We start from the raw sequence: 19,320 nt of genomic DNA, 5'->3' as shown, positions 1-19,320 counted from the left end.
AAAAAAAAAAAAACACATCATTCCCTCCAAATGCCTGTCCAGTTCTTCCTTAAATTTATTTAACCTATCAACTTCCACAAAGACAGATGGAAGCTTGTTCCAGCAATTAACCACCCGCTGGCTAAAGGCAAATTTCCGCACATCTATTCTACATCTGTCTTTTCTTAATTTGAATTTATGCCCCCTTAGGTTCGTAATCTGAACAAGTGGAAGGATCCCATCAGAATTCAGTGTGCTCAACCGATTCAAGGGCTTATACACCTCAATCAGATCACTGCGCAGGTGCCTAGTCTCCAGCCACTGCAATTTGCAGAACTTAAGCCTCTCTTGGTAAGAGGAGCCCTTCATTCACCTCACCAATCTTGTTGCCCTTCTCTGTACATGCTCAAGCAAATCTACATCCTTCCTAAAATGAGGCCTCCAGACCTGTATGCAGTACTCAAGGTGTGGTCTGACCATTGCCTTATACAGAGGAACAATCACATCCTTTTCCCTGCTAGCAAAATTCCTATATATCATTGATAAAACCCCATGACCTGCCCTGGCAGCCTGTCTGCAATGCTCAGAAAACTTCATATCTGACTGCACAATTACTCCCAGGTCTTTTTCATTTTCTACCACCTTAAGTGTAGTACCACACAGTTGGTATGTTTCTCTGGGGTTACTTCTACCCATATACAGTACTTTGCATTTGTCAAAGTTAAACTTCGGTTGCCATTTCTTAGCCCATCTGCCCAAATTATCTAGATCCTGTTGCATTAGCACACTGCCATTACTGTCATTAACAACCCTGCCAATCTTCGTATCATCTGCAAACTTCTACACTAAGTCTGATATACTTCATCAATATCATTGATAAATATACAAAACAACAGAGAACCCAACACCGAACCCTGTGGGACTCCACTAATAACATTAGTCCACGAAGAGCAGCACCCATTAATTATCACCCTCTGTCTTCTCCCACTCAACCATCCTTTTATCCATTGTAGCAACTTACCCTTAATACCATTCTGCTCCAATCTGTACAATAGTCTTCCATGTGCAACAGTGTCAAAAGCTTTCCTGAAATCCAAATATATGATATCAAAATTATTTTTTGCATCCAGTTCCTTTGTAACCACATCATAATATCCTATCAAATTTGTCAGACAAGACTTTCCCTTAACAAACCCATGCTATGTCTGAATTATTGCTGCAGCCTTGTCTAGATGATCCTGCAATGCATCTTTAACCAGTGATTCCATTATTTTACCCAAAAGGTAACTACAACTAGTTACCTTTTGGGAGTACAGTAAACCCCTCGATTTAACGAACTAATAGGGGAGAAAGGGTGTCCATTAATGCCGAAAGTCCGTTAAATTGAATGTAACCTGGGGAAGGGGTGCATTTTTTATTGTTCTTAATGTAAAAAAAAAACTTGAATACAATATACAGTACTGTACAATATAAAATTATATTGCAATTTGGCCTTTGATTTACGGATATCAGAAACAGTTTGTTTTTTTACGCTGTAAATTTCACAAACACGTGCTACTGAGACGCTTTGTTCTAATTTCTGTGCCACATTTAAGTTCACACACTTCCTTTTAACTCCTCTATCACTTGATGCCATTTTAAATTGTAAGGATTGCAAAATTATTTAATAAATAAAGTCACAATTCAGAAATCAGAGAAACACTCTGTATACAACTTGACTAAACAATAGCTTGAGGCCGACTGAGACTCAAACAAAGCGAGTCGGTAGACCTGCAGTTTAGTGTCCCGAGTCATGTTCAGCTCGCATGTCACTGCCTACTCTTATCTATTATCTGGGAAAACAGCTATTTGAACACGTTTTCAGAAAGAATAAAAAACAATTTCCTGAATTTGATTATAAAAATAAAAGTAGGTAATTATCAAAACAATAATGCAAATAGGCAATTATTATTAATTTTTAATTAATAATAACACTGAAGTTTTGTATAACCAAAAAAAAAAAAAAAAATATATATATATATATGGTCGAGATTAATATGTACGTTATTGTATTATTATTATTATTTGTCTGGTCCGTTAAATCTGAAATCCATTAAATCGAGGGTTTACTGTACTTACTGACTTGGCTCAATGCAAAAATGCATTTACCACAAACCTGCTCTAGGAATTAAATATACCAGCAACTCAACACCAGTTACAATTATATGATAATTAAAGTGACTGTCTGGGGTTCAATGGAGGATACTCCAGTATGCTGGAAGGTATACAGCATCATAAGTGATGCTGTATATATGCAACCTTTATTCCCTTAATACTGATAGGTGATTTAATTTTGCTTAAAATTAAGGAAAAATTTGTTGGAATGATATAGACTGATTTTTGCAGAAGAAAAAATTCTGCAATGTTCTGCACATATTGAATTTTCTGCAGTTTTCTTATTGGGGACTTTATATTTAACAGTCATAAAACACAAACATGAAACTATTAGGCATTTCAATTTTAAGAGTTGATAAAATGTATGCTTGTAGGTTTTTCCCCCACTTAGCATTCTGTTTGGAAGATACTATCTATATGTTTTATGAAATAAATGCAATAGAAAATGATTAGAAGCTGATTACTGGATAAAAACATTTGGTTCAGTGAGATAAAAAAATAGTGAAAAACTGGATTTAATCTTTTTCAACTTCACAAAAATAATTATATTGATGATTGAGATGAAAGTACAAACCTTTCTCAATTTCTCATGTTTTACTGATTATGCTTTCAGGGGAATTATTCTAAGAAAGACAGTATAAGCAGTTAGAAAGGTTAGAGGCAAGCATAACTGGTGCATTTCCTTGAGCTAGAATGGCATGGATACTACTTTTTTTTCCCCTTTCCGTCCATTAGGTTTTATTTATTACTTGTAGAAAACAGATTAAACTAATAATGCGATCCCTCTATAAAATGGATTAAATTAACAAAGCTGCTTTCTTCTTAGAAATGTTGTTGTTGGGTTTGTTGGTGCATCTATGGCTGTAATGCACTGATTTCTGACTGGTATATCTTTCTTGTTTCTTTTGATTCTGATAAAAGTTCAGACAAGGTGATATTTATCAATCGATTTTAGGAAAACAAAAACGTTATCCATATCCTGATGATCTCCTAGAACATTCTGTAGTGTTAATTGATTGCAATTTTTGAAATGTGAGGAGAAAGTTTTTCGTTCTCTTAGATATAGTGGGCATTCTATGACGATATGCTTTACAGTGAATGGGCATGAACAGTTACAGCATTGTGGGGCACCTTCCTTTCTTAATAGGTAACTGTGAGTAAGGTATGTGTGACCAATATACAGTCGCACTAGTGGTTTCTTTTTTTCTATTTCCTCTCATACTGGACTGCCACTCTTTGGGTTTTCTCTTTATTTCAAAAAGTTTATTATTTGTTTCTTTTTCCCATATATGTTTCCACTGTTCTTTAGAGGTCTGTTGTATAATGCATTTATAATCAACATAAGGTGTCCTGAAACTGGATGAGATCAGATTTGAATCAATTTTGGGAGCTAAATCGGCCTGTTCATTTCCTAGGATTTCAGAGTGTCCAGGAATCCAACGAAAATTATGCAGTGACAACATGTATGAATTTCTATTAACTGAGCCCAGATTTTCTGTACCAGAGGATGACTGCTGGAGCGTTTACACTGTATATAATTCACAGCACTTATGGTATATATGGTGGATTGAATATATAAGGCTTCTTTTATGTTCTCCAGGGCTAATAGGATACCATATAACTCTGCTGTATAAGTACTACATTCTGAGGGGAGTCAATTAGCGATGACAGCATCTGGCAGGACTACAGCTGTATCAACTTTACTGGCAGTCTTGGATCCATCTATATAAACTGAGTGGAGTGGGCCAGATGTAATTGTCTAATGTTAATAATCTGGAATTTTATTCTTTCCCCATTTCTGAAAATATCTGTCAATATGTATTGTGGGTATTTGTCATAGGTGGGTTTCCATGCTAGTATCCTGCAGTATGTTAGTATTAGTAACCGCCGCAAGGTGCAAGAAAGCCTATGGCTTATGCTGCACCAGCCGAAAAAAAAAAAAAAAAAAAACAACCCGAATAAAACAATGATAAAAACAAAACTAATAATTAATAAAAGAAAAGGAAATTAAACCTATCATCCTATGCATCTCCCTCAACCGAAGGTACTATCCAGATGACTTTTGAATTTCCCCACACTGTCAGCCTCTACCACCCATGCAGGCAACTTATCCCAGTAATTTATAACTCACTGGCTAAAATAAAACCTCCAGCAGTTCAATCTAAACATCTCCCCCCTGTAACTTGAATTTATGTTCCCTAGTTCTACCATCATTTATAATCTTGAAATTTTTGTCCTCATTCATTTTACTGATGCCTTTCAGAGCCTTAAACACTTCAATGAAATCTCCTCTAAGGTGTCTAGTTTCCAAACTCTGCAACCCACATATTCGAAGTCTTCCTTCATAAGGACACCCTTTTGCTGATCCCACCAGACGAGTTACCCGTCTTTGCACCCTTTTAAGAAGCTCGATGTCTTTCTTTAGGTGTGGAAAGTTAAAATCCCCCATTACAAAACATTCTGATTTACTGGCCCATTCTATTTCTCTGCACAACTGTTCATTGTACTCAGAGTCATTAAGCCTATACCATTTGAATTTGAAAGTGTCTGCAATTCTGCCCAGACACGATAGAAGGGAGTATATGATGAAAGCCTTGTCAATCAATTCGGCCCTGGAAAGATTGGGCAAAGCTCAAGGGATAGAATTTTTTTCAGCCTGGTCTGTACTTCTTAACAGGAGAGACTGCTTCTACAGGGATGGGATACACTTAAATAGAAAGGGTGCAAGAATATTTGCTGATGCTATCGAGGCAGTGTTAGGTGGGTTGGAAAACTGATAGCTTGGGGGGATACAAGGACTAATATTTTAACAGTAGCCGCAGGTAGAGGTGAAGGTGATTCTTGCACAACTGCTATTAGAATAAGTAGCAACCTGGAGCGAGGGGTGTTGGGGGTTTCAGGGACCGATGGCAGTCATCGTGAAATAGGTGGGTATATGGGATGTGTTAGGGTAACTAGGAATAGGAGCATACATGCTTGCATGTATACCAATGCTAGAAGTATAGTAAATAAATTTGATGAATTTGAAGTGTTGGTCAAGACATCAAAGGCGGATATTGTTGGGATAGCAGAGACATGGTGTCACATAGATATAAGGAATGCAAAACTGGAATTTGGGGAGTACAATGTGTACAGAAAGGATAGACAGGGAGGAGGTGTTCTGCTGTTAATTAAGAAAAACAAAATCAAAAGAAGTGCACCCAGTTGATATAGATGAACAGTGCACTGTTGAGTCAGTTTGGTGTGACATAAGCACTGCGAAAGCAAAAATAAGAGTAGGAGTGTGTTATAGGCCTAATGACTCGAATGAGTACAATGAACAGTTGTACAGAGAAATAGAGTGGGCTAGTAAATCAGAATGTCTTATAATGGGGGATTTTAACTTCCCAGATATTGACTGGAACTTGTGGGTTGGTCACTCACACACTAGTCAGACTTTTGTGGATTTACTGGATGATTGTTTTCTGCAGCAGCATGTTCGAGAGGCAACCAGAGATAGTAATACCCTTGATCTGGTTATCAGCAGTGATCATTCATGTATTAAGAATTTGCAGATAAAGGAACCACTAGGTAGCAGTGATCACAATGTACTGATGTGGGATTTACTTAAAGATTTAATTACCATAAGGGGTAAAGGAAAGGGTTTTTGCTTCCGTAAAGGTGAGTACAGTAGTCTCAGAAAGTTTTTAAATTCTGTACAGTGGGATCAACTGATGATGTTGCCAACAGTAAATTCTAAGTGGGAAGCATTCAAGGAATTAATCGTGGATGCTACTAAAAGTTTCGTACCTATTAAGAAATATTGTTCACGGTTTAGGCCTAAATGGTTATCTAATGAACTAATGAGACTCGTAACAGAGAAGAAAAATGCATGGGATGCATATAAATTATCAAGCGACTCAGAAACCTATGCCAGATATAAGCTAGTCTGTAATCAGGTCACAAAGGAGGTTAGGCAGGCGAAGGCAGATTACGAGAAATCCTTGGCAAGAGATGCTAAGAAAAACAGAAAGGATTTCTTTACTTATATAAACTCTAAAAGGAAGGGGATTGATCTGATTGGTCCACTTGAAATCGATGGTTCGATGTTGATGATCCTGCTCAGATAGCAAACGAACTGAATGAGTATTTTGCATCTACATTCACACATGAGGAATTATTAAGGTTTGAAAATGGCAGAAGGTTATCTAATTGTAGCAGGGTACTTAATTATTTTGTAATAACTGAGAGCAAAGTGGAGGAGAAATTGTTCAAGTTAAACATAAGAAAAGCAATGGGGCGGATGGGATCTATCCAGTTATATTAAAGGAGGCGGCAAAGCAACTAAGCAAACCCTTAGCCATAATTATGAGAGCATCCTTGGATTCAGGGGAGTCCACGGACTAGAGATGTGCAAATGTATCCCCAATTCACAAAGGGGGATCGAAGGGTGACACGAGTAATTACAGACCAGATAGTTTAACTTCTGTTCTGGGTAAAATAATGGAGTCACTGGTTAAAGATGCATTGCAGGATCATCTAGACAAGACTGCAGCAATAATTCAGACACAGCATGGGTTTGTTAAGGGAAAGTCTTGTCTGACAAATTTGATAGGATATTATGATGTGGTTACAAAGGAACTGGATGCAAAAAATAATTTTGATATCATATATTTGGATTTCAGGAAAGCTTTTGATACTGTTTCACATGGAAGACTAGTATACAAATTGGAGCAGAATGGTATTAAGGGAAGTTGCTACAATGGATAAAAGGATGGTTAAGTGGGAGAAGACAGAGCGTGGTAATCAAAGAATGCTGCTCTTCGTGGACTAATGTTATCAGTGGAGTCCCACAGGGTTCGGTGTTGGGTCCACTGTTGTTTTGTATATTTATCAATGATATTGATGAAGGTATATCAGGCTTAATGTCGAAGTTTGCAGATGATACAAAGGTTGGCAGGGTTGTTAATGACAGTAATGGCAGTGTTCTACTGCAACAGGATCTAGATAATTTGGGCAGATGGGCTAAGAATTGGCAACTGAAGTTTAACCTTGACAAATGCAAAGTACTGCATATGTGTAGAAGTAACCCCAGAGAAACGTACCAACTGTGTGGTACTACACTTAAGGTGGTAGAAAATGAAAAAGACCTGGGAGTAATTGTGCAGTCAGATATGAAGTTTTCTGAGCAATGTAGACAGGCTGCCAGGGCAGGTCATGGGTTTTGTCAATGATATATAGGAATTTTGCTAGCAGGGAAAAGGAGGTGATTATCCCTCTGTATAAGGCAATGGTCAGATCATGACTTGAGTACTGCGTACAGGTCTGGAGGCTTCATTTTAGGAATGATGTAGATTTACTTGAGCGTGTACAGGGAAAGGCAACAAGATTGGTGAGGGGAATGAAGGGATCCTCTTACCAAGAGAGGCTAAAGTTCTGCAAATTGCAGTGGCTGGAGACTAGGCACCTGCGTAGTTTTTTTTTTTTTTTTTCGGTAGTTGTTGGCGCATCGGCTTCTGTGGCCATAGTGCACCTCCCAAGGTTTTTGCAGTACTTTGATCCAAGCCCGAGGCGGGATTCGAACCTGCGACATTTGGGTTGCTAGGCAGGTACTTTACCCACCCGGCTAGCCCGGTCGGCCCCCGCATAGTGATTTGATTGAGGTGTATAAGGCCTTGAATGGGTTGAGCACACTGAATTCTGATGGGATCCTTCCACTTGTTCAGATTACGAACCTAAGGGGGCATAAATTCAAATTAAGAAAGGACAGATGTAGAATAGATATGCAGAAATTTGCCTTTAGCCAGCGGGTGGTTAATTGCTGGAACAAACTTCCATCTGTCGTTGTGGAAGTTGATAAGTTGAATAAATTTAAGGAGGAACTGGACAGGCATTTGGAAGACCTTCTGTGATTTTTTTTTGGCTGATGCTGCATAAGCTCATACACTTGCTTTCTGGCATCACATGCCACTACTACTACTACTAACATACTCCTATTCTCATTCCCAGTGTTTATGTCACACCAAATAAGTCAACATTGGACTGTCCACCCGTGTCAACTGGATGCAGTTCCTTAGATTTTGTGTTTCTTAACGAACAGCATAATCCATCCTCTCTTCCTACCCTGTCTGTCCTTTCTGTACACATTGTATTCCCCAAATCCTAATTCTGCACTGCTTATATCTGTGTGACACCATGTCTCTGATATTCCAACAATATCTGCCTTTGATGTCTTGATCAGCACTTCAAATTCATCAATTGTATTTACTATACTTCTAGCATCATTAGTATACATGCAAGCAAGAACATGCCCATGTTCTTACTCTTAGTTACCCTAACACAGCCCATGTATTACTTGTTTCATGATGACTCCCAGTAGCTCTTGAAGTCCCCAGCAACTTGCTCTCTAGGCTGCTGCTCATTACAATAGAAGCAGTGCAAGAATCACTTTCACCTCTATCTGCGGCTACTATTAATCTATTAATCTACTATTAATCTACTATTAGTCTGTGTATTCCCAAAATCTAGCAGTTTTCCAACCCACCTAACATTGCCTCGATAGCATCAGCAAATATTCTTGCACCCTTTCTATTTAAGTGTATCCCATCCTGGAGGAAGCAGTCTCTCCTGTTAGCAAGCACAGGGCACGCTGAAAAAAATTCTACACCATGAGCCTTGCACAATCTCTCCAGGGCCGAATTGATTGACAAGGCTCTCATCATATACTCCCTCCTGTCATGTCTGGGCAGAATTGTTGACACTTTCAAATTTAACCCTAATATCCAACCCTAATTTTTAAAATATCCAACTTGGCATCACATGCCAGGTTGGATTTTTTTCAAAACTGTTTCTAGAATTTATTCCTTTCTCTTTTAGCAATTCTACATGCTTCATTCCACCACATTTTAGGATGGAGCTGGATTTTAAACGATGATTTCGGAATAGCAGATTCAACTGTTATCATTATTTGTTGGGTAATATAGCTTACTGCAGAATAAATCTTGTCAGTTGCAATGGAGGAATCTAAATGAGCTATTTCTTGATATTTAGTTTAGCTGGCCTTGTCAAATTTCCAAATTGTTCTAATGTTACTCTGCGGAGGAGAACTTATATGGAAATTACAGATGATCAAAAAGTGGTCACTACCACACGGATTGTCGGTAACTGTCCAGTTTATGAGAGGAAATATTATTGGAGAACATACTGACATATCAATAGCAGACCTTGGTACAGATGATAAATCCACATGTGTGATCACAGGTATTTAAAATAGTTAGATTGTGTTTATCTAAGAATTTTTCGATTTTTTCCCCTCTGCAGTCAAGATGTTGAGAGCCCCCATAGGGGGTGATAGCCATTCCAGTCACCCAGAATACACAAAGGAGTGGGTATTTGTCGTACTAAGTTGTCTAAATCAGCAAGAGTGTAAGCGTGGTTTGGTGACAGATACAATGAGACTAATGTTATCGCTATGCTAACAGTGAAGTGGGCTGCAATTGCCTCCAATGGTGTTTGTAGGGGAACAGGTCTAGAGGGAATTAAAGGGTTTACTAAGAATGCTACTCCTCCATGAGCTGCATTAGAGCAGTTTCTCTCTTTTCTATACGTAGAAAAAAGTGTTTTATTGTTATAGAAATTGCATTCATCAGGTTTGTTTCTTGTATGCAGGCTTTATTCACTTAGGAGATCGTATAGGTCATCTAAATTAGCACAATGTCTATGACAATTGTATTGAATCACTGTGTGCATTGTTTGATTTTAACTGGTATGTTTGGTTATTTACGGCAGATATATTTGAGTAGGGGCAGGCTCTCCATCTTTTTTGATGACAATACTTTTGGCGTGTACCACATTTTATCTTGTAGTTTGTGGACAAGTTCATCCTCTGATACATTTAACAGATCCCATTCTGATGTTACCCCTTTAGAGGAGTTTAAGGTGGCATGTGGGGTAACCTACATAGGAATTCCATCAAAGGTAGATACTTTTAATAGTCTCTCAGCATGTCTACGTTCAGTCATTTTAACTGATAAATCTCTGGATCTTAATCGCTGAACCATTTTTGGAGAGCCAGCCACGTTTTCAAGACACTTTTGTATCAAAAATGGGGGAGCTTACTCAATGGTTGGTCTGTGGAAGAGTGTAGTATTAAAAAGTGAGGTGCGGTATTATCCATTGTCTCTTAGCATGGGATGTTGTGTCATCGTGATCTGGATCATGTTTATCTAGATCTGGATCAAATGATCCATAAGTGTACTATTTAGTTTTGTCCATATTTTCTCCTTTTAGCCCTAGGAGGGTGGCTTTCTTCTCCCAGGTTTACAGCCCCAACCACGTGGAGACAGGAGCGGTCTCCACGTGGTTGGGGCTGTAAACTTTAGAAGAGCAAAATTAAATAACTCTGGCAATTAGAAGATTAACACTATAATTATCAGCCACTCTTTAAGAAAATTGCTTGGAAATCACTATAGTCACTCGGGCCCCTTCTTAGAAATGGACAAACTAGAATGTCAATTGTTTAGAGAGACATGCAAGCCATTCTTTCTCCATTAAAAAGTTGTTGAATTGGTTATAAATTGAAAAAAATTGATGAACTGGTTGTTTGTGAGAAAACAAACTTGGGGAAAAAAAAAAAAACTAGTGTGCAGCATCTGTGTGGTTCTTTTATTCAATCGCTCTGTGAAAAATGTAAAATATTGTTTAAAAACAATTTGAAGAAAACTAGGTCTATATTTAAGAAGGTAGGAAAAGTTCTGGTTATTAACCTTCAACCTAAAATTATATCGGAAAAAACAGTGCTCTATAGACATCAGTGTGTATTAAAGAGGTCTACTTCCACTATTTTCAAAAGTTAAAAATAAATCTGTCCTGAGAGAAGTGGGAACAGCAGAGTCGAATTCAAAATGAAGAATAAACTTCCTATTAGACTGCAGTTACACAGTTACAGGCTGAACTCTATTACAATAGATTTCAGGTGGTAAATGTGCCTTAAAGATTTCATTTTAGTTTCTGACAGAAGTTTTGTCACCATAAAAATCAGTGAAAAACGATTCATAAATTTCAACGTTATAAGCTTATAATTTTGGTCAACATGGGTAAATGAAATGGGTTTTTCCAGGAATGAAAATTGGCAAGAAAAATTAAATTTATAATGTTATATTTAATTGCAGTAATGCGTTAGAAAAAATTATAACATAGCTTCATTAAATTTATATACCTTGAGATCTCGATGTGCAATATTCATTCGATGCAGATGGGCAACTGCTTTACATATATCCCTCATGATTTCTGCTGCTTCTACAACAAATAAAAATAATTTAATCTTACTCGAACAAAAATAAATAAATAAAATAATAATAATTCACTTTAGCAGCTATTGCAAAATTTTTTTCATTTCCAGTGATCATATAAGAAAAAAGAAAATGATATATATTTTTTTTTAAATGAAAACCCCAAACACACAAGAGGTATTAGAACCTATAGTACTTAGTACTACGCATGGGTTGGAGGTTGAGAAGATGAAAGAAGATATTTGTTGACATTAGACTTGAACTTCTGTAGACTATAATTTTCAAGAAATATGTATGAAGGAAGGTTGTTCCAGAAAACGGCAGTTGAATGAATAAACGAGGAAGATGAAAAGTTGGTTCTGTGAGTTTTGAGTTGGACAGTGAAAGGATGTCAACTGGTTGTGGCACTTGTTTGGAGTGCTTTGAAAGAGAAAGCAGGAATTATAGAAACCAATTCAGAAGAACAGTGTCCATGAAAGTATCTATAGAAAGTCATGCAGCAGAAACAGAATGCCTATGAGACAGAGGGTGGAGAGACTGTTACAGATCAGCCATCAATTAGCCTAACTGCTCTCTTCTGAATGGAACCTAGAAGCCTGAGAGGTTTGGGAGCACTGCCCCAGATGTGGGAACAATATTCCATGGTAAGGGAGATTTGTGATTTGTACAGAGTGAACAACTGTTTGGAAGAAAAGTAATGCCAAGAGCAAAAGAGAAAACCCTGTTTTCAGATGCCAAGGAAACAATATTTCTAATGTGCTTACACCAAGAGAGATTAGAAGTCATGGTAATCCCCAATAGAGATATATGGTCTTGCCTAGAAATTGGAGTATTACCAAAGATAAGCATGGAGCAGAAGAATCCTTTTTTTCCAAGATATAAGACAGGACTGAGTTTTAGAAGGATTGAAATCAACTAAGTTACCTTTGCCCCACTGGAGAATTACCTGGAGATCAGCATTTAAGGAACACGATCAAATGCCTTTGAACTGTCAAGAGCAACTGCTTGCTTTTCACCAGACTTTTTCACTGAATTTGTCCATAGATGGGAAACATAAGCCAGAATATCACCAGTGGATCAACACTGAAGGAATCCATACTACTCATCAGATGGAAGGTTTCTAGATAGTTTAAGAGTTAGCACTTAATTGATTTCTCCATTAATTAATTAAGAATAGAAGAAAGTGTAATAGGACGATAAAATGGGAGGATGGATGGAATTTGTCACCATTTTTAGGAACTGGCTTGATATGAGAAAATTTTCAAGCAGAAAGGAAAGCACCTATGGAATAAGAAATTTTAAAAAGGCAACACAAAACAGGAGTATGTTCAGGAGCACAGTTTTTAAGTACAAGTGGAGAAATTAGCATTAGTAGAGGCATATGATGCAAGAAAGCAAGCTTATGCAGCATCAGCCAAAAAAACTTCCCACTTCACCCCTCCATTCGTTCGAAATACCTGTCCAGCTGAGCTTTAAATTTATTTAGGCTATCAACTTCCACAACAAGGGAAGAAAGTCTGTTCCACCAACCAACTACCCGCTAGCTAAAGGCAAATTTCCGCACATCTATCCTACATCTGTCTTTCCTCAATTTGAATTTATGCCCTCTCAGGTGATTATTCTGAGCAAGAGGAAGATTCCCATCGGCATTGAGCATGCTCAAACCATTCAAGGCTTTATACATCTCTATCAGATCACCTCGCCGGTGCCTAGTCTCCAGACACTGTAATTTGCAAAACTTAAGCCTTTCTTCGTAACAGCAACCCTTTGTTCCATTCACTAATCTTGTTGCCTTTCTCTGTACACGTTCCAGCAGTTCCGCATCCTTCTTGAAATGAGGCCTCCAGACCTGTAAACAGTACTCAAGGTGTTGCCTGACCATTGCCTTATACAAGGGAATAATCACCTCCTTATCCCTGCTAGAAAAATTCCTGTATATCATTGACAAGACACTATAAGCTACTCTTGCAGTCCATCTGCACTGCTCAGAGAACTTCATATCTGCCTGCACAATTACACCCAAGTCCTTTTCATTCTCTACCACTGTCAGTGTAGTACCACAGAGTTGATACATTGCTCTGGGGTTACTGTTTCCCATATGCAGTATTTACATTTGTCAATGTTAAACTTCATTTGCCACCTCACAGCCCATCTGCTCAACCTTTCCAGATCCTGTTGCAGCAGCATAGCATCAGTAGTGTCCTCAACAACCCTGCCAACCTTTGTATCGTCTGCAAACTTAGACATTAAGCTTGATATACCATCATCAATATCATTTATAAATACAGAAAACAATAATGGACCCAACACTGAACCCTGAGGGACTCCACTAATAACATTAGTCCACGATGAGCAGTGTCCATTGATTACCACTCTCTGTATTCTTCCCCTCAACCATCCCTTTATCCATAGCAGCAATTTGCCTCCAATGCCACACTACTCCAATTTGTGCAGCAGTCTACCATGTGCAACAGTATCAAAAGCCTTTCTAAGATCCAAATATATAATATCAAAGTTATTCCCTGCATCCATTTTTTTTTGTGACTGCATCATAGTATCCAATCAAATTGGTCAGGAAAGACTTTCCCTTTCCTGATCCTCCTTTGTGAATTGGTGTCACCAGTCTATGGGTAACTCCCCTGAGTCCAAAGAAGCTCACATAATTATGGCTAAGGGTTTGTTTACTTCCTTTACTGCCTCTTTTAATATAACTGGATAGATCCCATCCACCCTGGGTGCCTTTTTTATGTTTATCCTCAACAATTTCTCCTCCACTTTCCTCTCAGTTATTACAAAATCATCTAGCTCACTGCCAGAGTTTACTTCACCTCTGGCATTCCCCTTCCTAAATAACTCCTCATGTGTGAATGTAGATGCAAAATACTCGTTTAGTTTGTTAGCCACCTGAGCAGGATCCTCTACTGTTGAACCATCAATATCCAGTGGACCAATCTGATTCATCCCTTTCCTTCTAGAGTTTACATAGGTAAAGAACTCTTTTCTGTTTTTCTTTGCATCCTTTGCCAAGGATTTCTCATAATCTGCCTTTGCCTGCCTAATCTCCTTTGTGACTTGGTTATGGACCAGCTTATATCTAACATACGCTTCCATGTCACCCATTAATTTATATGTATCCCATGCATTTTTCTTCTCTGCCATATGTCTCATTAGTTCATCTGACATCCATTTAGGCCCAAACCTTGAACAATATTTCTTAGTTGGTATGTAAAGCCTAGTAGCTTCCAAGATAAGTTCTTTGAATGCTTCCCATTTTGAATTTGCTGTTGGTAACATCATCAGTTGGTCCCACTGTATAGAATTTAAATACTGTCTCAGACCATCACAGTTGCCTTTACGAAAGCAAAAACCCCTCCCTTTACCCCTGATGGTAGTTACCTCTTTGAGTAAATCCCACTTCAGCACACTGTGATCAGTGCCACCTAGTAGTTCCTTTATCTGCAGATTCTTAATGCATGAATCACTATTGATGATCAGATCAAGAGTATTACTACCTCTAGTTGCCTCCTGAACATGCTGATGTAGAAAACAATCATCCAATAAATCCACAAAAGCCTTGCTAGTGTGTGAGTTACCAACCCACAAATTCCAGTCAATATCTGGGAAATTAAAATCCTCCATTATAAGACTCTCTGATTTACTGGTCCACTCTATTTCCCTGTACAGTTTCTTATTATACTCATCAGAGTCATTAGGCCTATAGCACACTCCTACTCTCAATTTTGATCTCCCAATGCTTATGTCAAACCAAACTGACTCAACACTGTACTGTCCAGCGATGTCGACTGGCTTAACTTCCTTGGATTTTATGTGTTTCTTAACTAATAGCATAACCCCTCCTCCCTTCCTATTCTGTCTATCCTTTCTGTACACATTGTACTCCCCAAATTCCAGTTCTGCATTCCTTATATCTGTGTGACACCACGTCTCTGATATTCCAATAACATCTGCCTTTGATGTTTTGAGCAATACCTCAAATTCTTCAAATTTATTTACCAAACTCCTAGCATTGGTGTACATGCAAGTATACATGCACCTGTTCCTATTCTTACCTACCATAATATAATCCATGTGTTTACTTGTACCGCAATGACTCCCAGCAGTGTCTGAAATATCCTGCATCTTGTTTTCCAGTCTGGCTGCTTGTTCCAATAGAAGCAGTGCAAGAATCCCTTTCACCTCTGCCATTGGCTACTGGTAATCTATTAGTCCTTGTATGCCCCCCAAGCTAGCAGTTTTCCAACCCACCTAACACTGCCTCGATAGCATCAGCAAATATTCTTGCATCCTTTCTATTTACGTGTATCCCATCCCTGTAGAAGCAGTCTCTCCTGTTAACAAGTACGGGCCAGGCTGAAAAAAATTCTATCCCTTGAGCCTTGCACAATCTTTCCAGGGCTATCGACAGGGCTTTCCAGATTGATCGACAAGGCTCTCATCTTATACTCTCTCCTATTGTGTCTGGGCAGAATTGCAAACACTTTCAAATTCAATCCTAATTCACGGCGTTTTTTCAACAGTGACCTGTACTTGTTAAGTAATTCTGCCAGTCTCCTACTCTTAATATCATTAATGCCAACGTGTACAACTATATCACCTTTTGTGCCCTTAAAAGATGATATCCGCTCTACAATGTCATCAACCTTTTCCCCTGGCAGACATACCCTGGTCCTATTCCACCTATCCTTTTTACAAAGCATGTTCCCCGTTTCCCTGACAATAGAGTCACCAAAAACAACTAGTTCCTGTGGGACCAGCGCATTCTGCCTTGGGGGTTGCCGCTGTGTTGCGTGATGACCAAGTGCAAGCTCTGGCATTGATGTGGGCATCTGAGAGCTTGATGGGCCCCTCAATTTAGATCCTTCGAGTGCATCCACCCTGTCCTTCAAGCTCTCACATAGGCCCATAACAATGCTGAGTTGTCACCTGATTTCCTTACACTACCATCAAAATACCATCAGGAACAGGAGCTTTCTTAGCATCTTGATTCAACAAAATTCTTCTGACATCCTTTTGTACGGAAGACCACAGGATGCATCGAATGGAGCATACTGGGAATGGCAGAACGTGATTTACCAAGATCATTAATACATGAAGCAAGTTTTCTGCTCTTGGCCTGTTCAAAATCTAGTTTGGATTGATTTATAACTGCTCTACAATTGTTGGGAGAAAATTGTGGGTTTAGCCAGAAAATGAAACTAAAGATTTGGAAAGAAGCAAATTATGATATGCAACATTCTTCTCTTGAACAGCACATTTATTGAAAAACCAAGGTTTAGATATGGGACAAGATTTTAAGGTGGAGTGTGGAATAAACAATTGCATCCCGACAAGAATAATTTCGCTGATACGATCTGAGCAAATGTTGACATCAGAAGTTCTGAAACAGAAATCTAACCAAGAAAAAGAAATCTCTCTGATCATCCCAGTTTGTAACCTTGTAAGGCTAAACAACACAAGGTTGGGAATGGCCTTGAGAGAAAGGCTCCATTGGAAAAGAGACCATAACAAAGTTGTGATCTGAGGTGCGTAGAGGACTGCTTAACTCGACTTAAGTCTGGCTGCTTAGAAGGGTTGTTTGTGAAAAATAGATCAAAGAGATTTTGGCTATGTGGTTATGATTGTCTGGTACTCTGGTAAGTAAATGAACAATCTGTGTGAGGTTATTAGTGATTGCAAAAACCTCAGCATCTCGACCAGCTGAAGCTGTGAACTTTAAAATTACCTCACTGTTAGGAAAGTTGGACTGGAGAAAGTCAGTGAGTTCCAAGTGATTAGTGTAGTTAGGAAAATGACAGAGGCAACAGATGAAGTGACAGAATATGGTAGAGAGATTTTAAGCCAGAGAAGATCGAAAAGAGGAGATTACAAATTACTATGTCTCTGACAGGGAATATCAGAATGGACATATGCACATAATATAGCAAATAATCCGGACAACTGAGATGAGCAGTGGTTGAATCAACCAATAACCGAGATTCTGTCAGAAAAAGTAGATGGGGTTTGGCAGACTGTAAGTGGAAATGGACATCATAGAGAGTAGAACTGAGACCACATATATTTTTGAAACGAATGAGTTAGTGTTTGGGAGGTTTAGATGTTTGCTCTGTTAGTTTGGCAATTCATGGTGTATTCAGTAGTATGAAAAGGTGAGGGGGATATGCTGTGTGAAGTTGTTGTTGTTATTTGGTTTTTAGGAGCATTAGCAACTAGATCACTAGCACATTAGCAACTCTGTGTTACCAGATGTTGCAACAATTAGCAACATCTGGTAACACAGAGGGCCGCATTCCTCCGTGTGGTGCAGGGGCCACACCTCGACCCCTGCTTATGTTGGTCCACACCTGGGCGGTCACCCACAGTGTGCTAGGTGCCGTATTTCAGGACTTGCACAAGGGGGTTATATACAGGGTTACTACAGTCCCACCATTGTGAAGGTGCACACAGAGGATTTGGCTGTCACAGACCGACCGGACTTCGCCAAATTAGGTCAACTGCACTTGAGTGTCACCTGAATATCAGTTCTATCTGTGTTTTAGACTTTCGGGTAGCAAGCACAGCTTGGCATATCTGAGAGAATATCTGTGACAGCCTCAAGGTTTTTGTTTGTTATTCGGTTTTTAGGAGCATTAGCAACTAAGGCCATATTGCTCCGGGATATGCAGTGGTCATTCCCTGACCTTTCCGCATCCTCCATATTTGGTGATGACGGGCTCGAACCCCAGTCTAATCAAGAAGTGTGTGCTACGCACTGCTGCTCCTTCCCATCTGGCTACGGAGGCACCACAGCCTCAAGGACCACATTCTGTCACAATTTCTAAGATATGAAATTCAAAATGCAAAATTCTTCATTTATTGGTCTAAGCCAGTGGTTTTCAACCGGGGTGCCACATAATTTGGGTTTGTTACTTAAACTTATTATTTATTAATTTATATCTTTATTTCATTATAAAAAGGTGTACAGTATCTTTTTAATTTTGTGGTAATCTATAATTGATGTTTACTTAGTGCCTCTATATAAAGAATAAAATTATATACTGTGTATATATATATATATATATATATATATATATATATAATTTGTATTATGAAATGTAAATTTTTATAATTATATTATTATTAGAAATAACATATATATTTTTTAATATTATGTATATATACACACACACAGAGAATCAGATCTAACAGGCAGAAAACTGAGTAGGGGTACCGCAATATAAAATAAATTACTTAGGGTGTCGTTATTAAAAAAAAAAGGTTGAAAACCACTGGTCTAAGCAATAAATTGAAATAAACTGTGTGCATGTGCCAGGCTTCAGAGTGGAAGTGCTTCTTGAACTTTCTAAACTTGAAAATTAATCTCTAAGTGGTTTAAAGCACTGTCATAACTGTGCACAATTGAACATTACACATGAACAAGCAAAGTTTTAATGGCTCCAGCTAATACAGAAGTTTTCTTAAATTTTTGCTTTTTTATTGACTTAAATTGGCATATTAATTTATTTTCTAGAGTTGTTTTATATTCTAGTAACAATACTTTAGTTTAATTTGAACTTAGATAGCAATTTTGTAGGTTATTACTTAGTATCGGTAAGGGTATTTAATCCATGTGTTGGACAAGTTTTGCAGATCCCGTGAACGCTAGGTTTCAATTATATTTAGCCGGTTTATTGATTTAATTGTTAGATTAAATTATTTTCTATAAGTAGCTTACAGACATAGTCAAGCTTCGCGGTTTATTTTGAATTTAGATAGTGTGATTTTGAAAGTAATTAATACCTTGTGTCCATAGATTTACTGTTCGTAACTTGCCACCATTGTTATATGATACAACATATACCCGAACTAGATAGCGTAAGGTTTTATGGAAAACTAGATAGCAAGTATAGTAGTATCAATT

General features: G+C 38.2%; 1 protein-coding gene across 2 annotated transcripts in view; it reads right to left on the bottom strand.

Moving 5' to 3' along the window:
* The window catches only part of LOC150086870 (MAP kinase-activated protein kinase 2-like), a 197,501-nt gene that overhangs the window by 108,076 nt on the left and 70,105 nt on the right, over positions 1–19,320 (bottom strand). For both annotated transcript variants that reach the window (XM_090371638.1, XM_090371637.1), the window contains exon 4: positions 11,330–11,409. In XM_090371638.1, coding sequence (XP_090227764.1) covers positions 11,330–11,409 — 80 coding nt within the window. The remainder of the gene's footprint in view (positions 1–11,329; positions 11,410–19,320) is intronic.

Source organism: Mastigoproctus giganteus, chromosome 4 (assembly GCF_048544385.1).
Source record: "Mastigoproctus giganteus isolate SK-2022 chromosome 4, ASM4854438v1, whole genome shotgun sequence".
NCBI lineage: Eukaryota > Metazoa > Arthropoda > Arachnida > Uropygi > Thelyphonidae > Mastigoproctus > Mastigoproctus giganteus.
The sequence above is the reverse complement of the archived record's forward strand: the minus strand, read 5'-3'. Positions and strand labels throughout refer to the sequence as shown.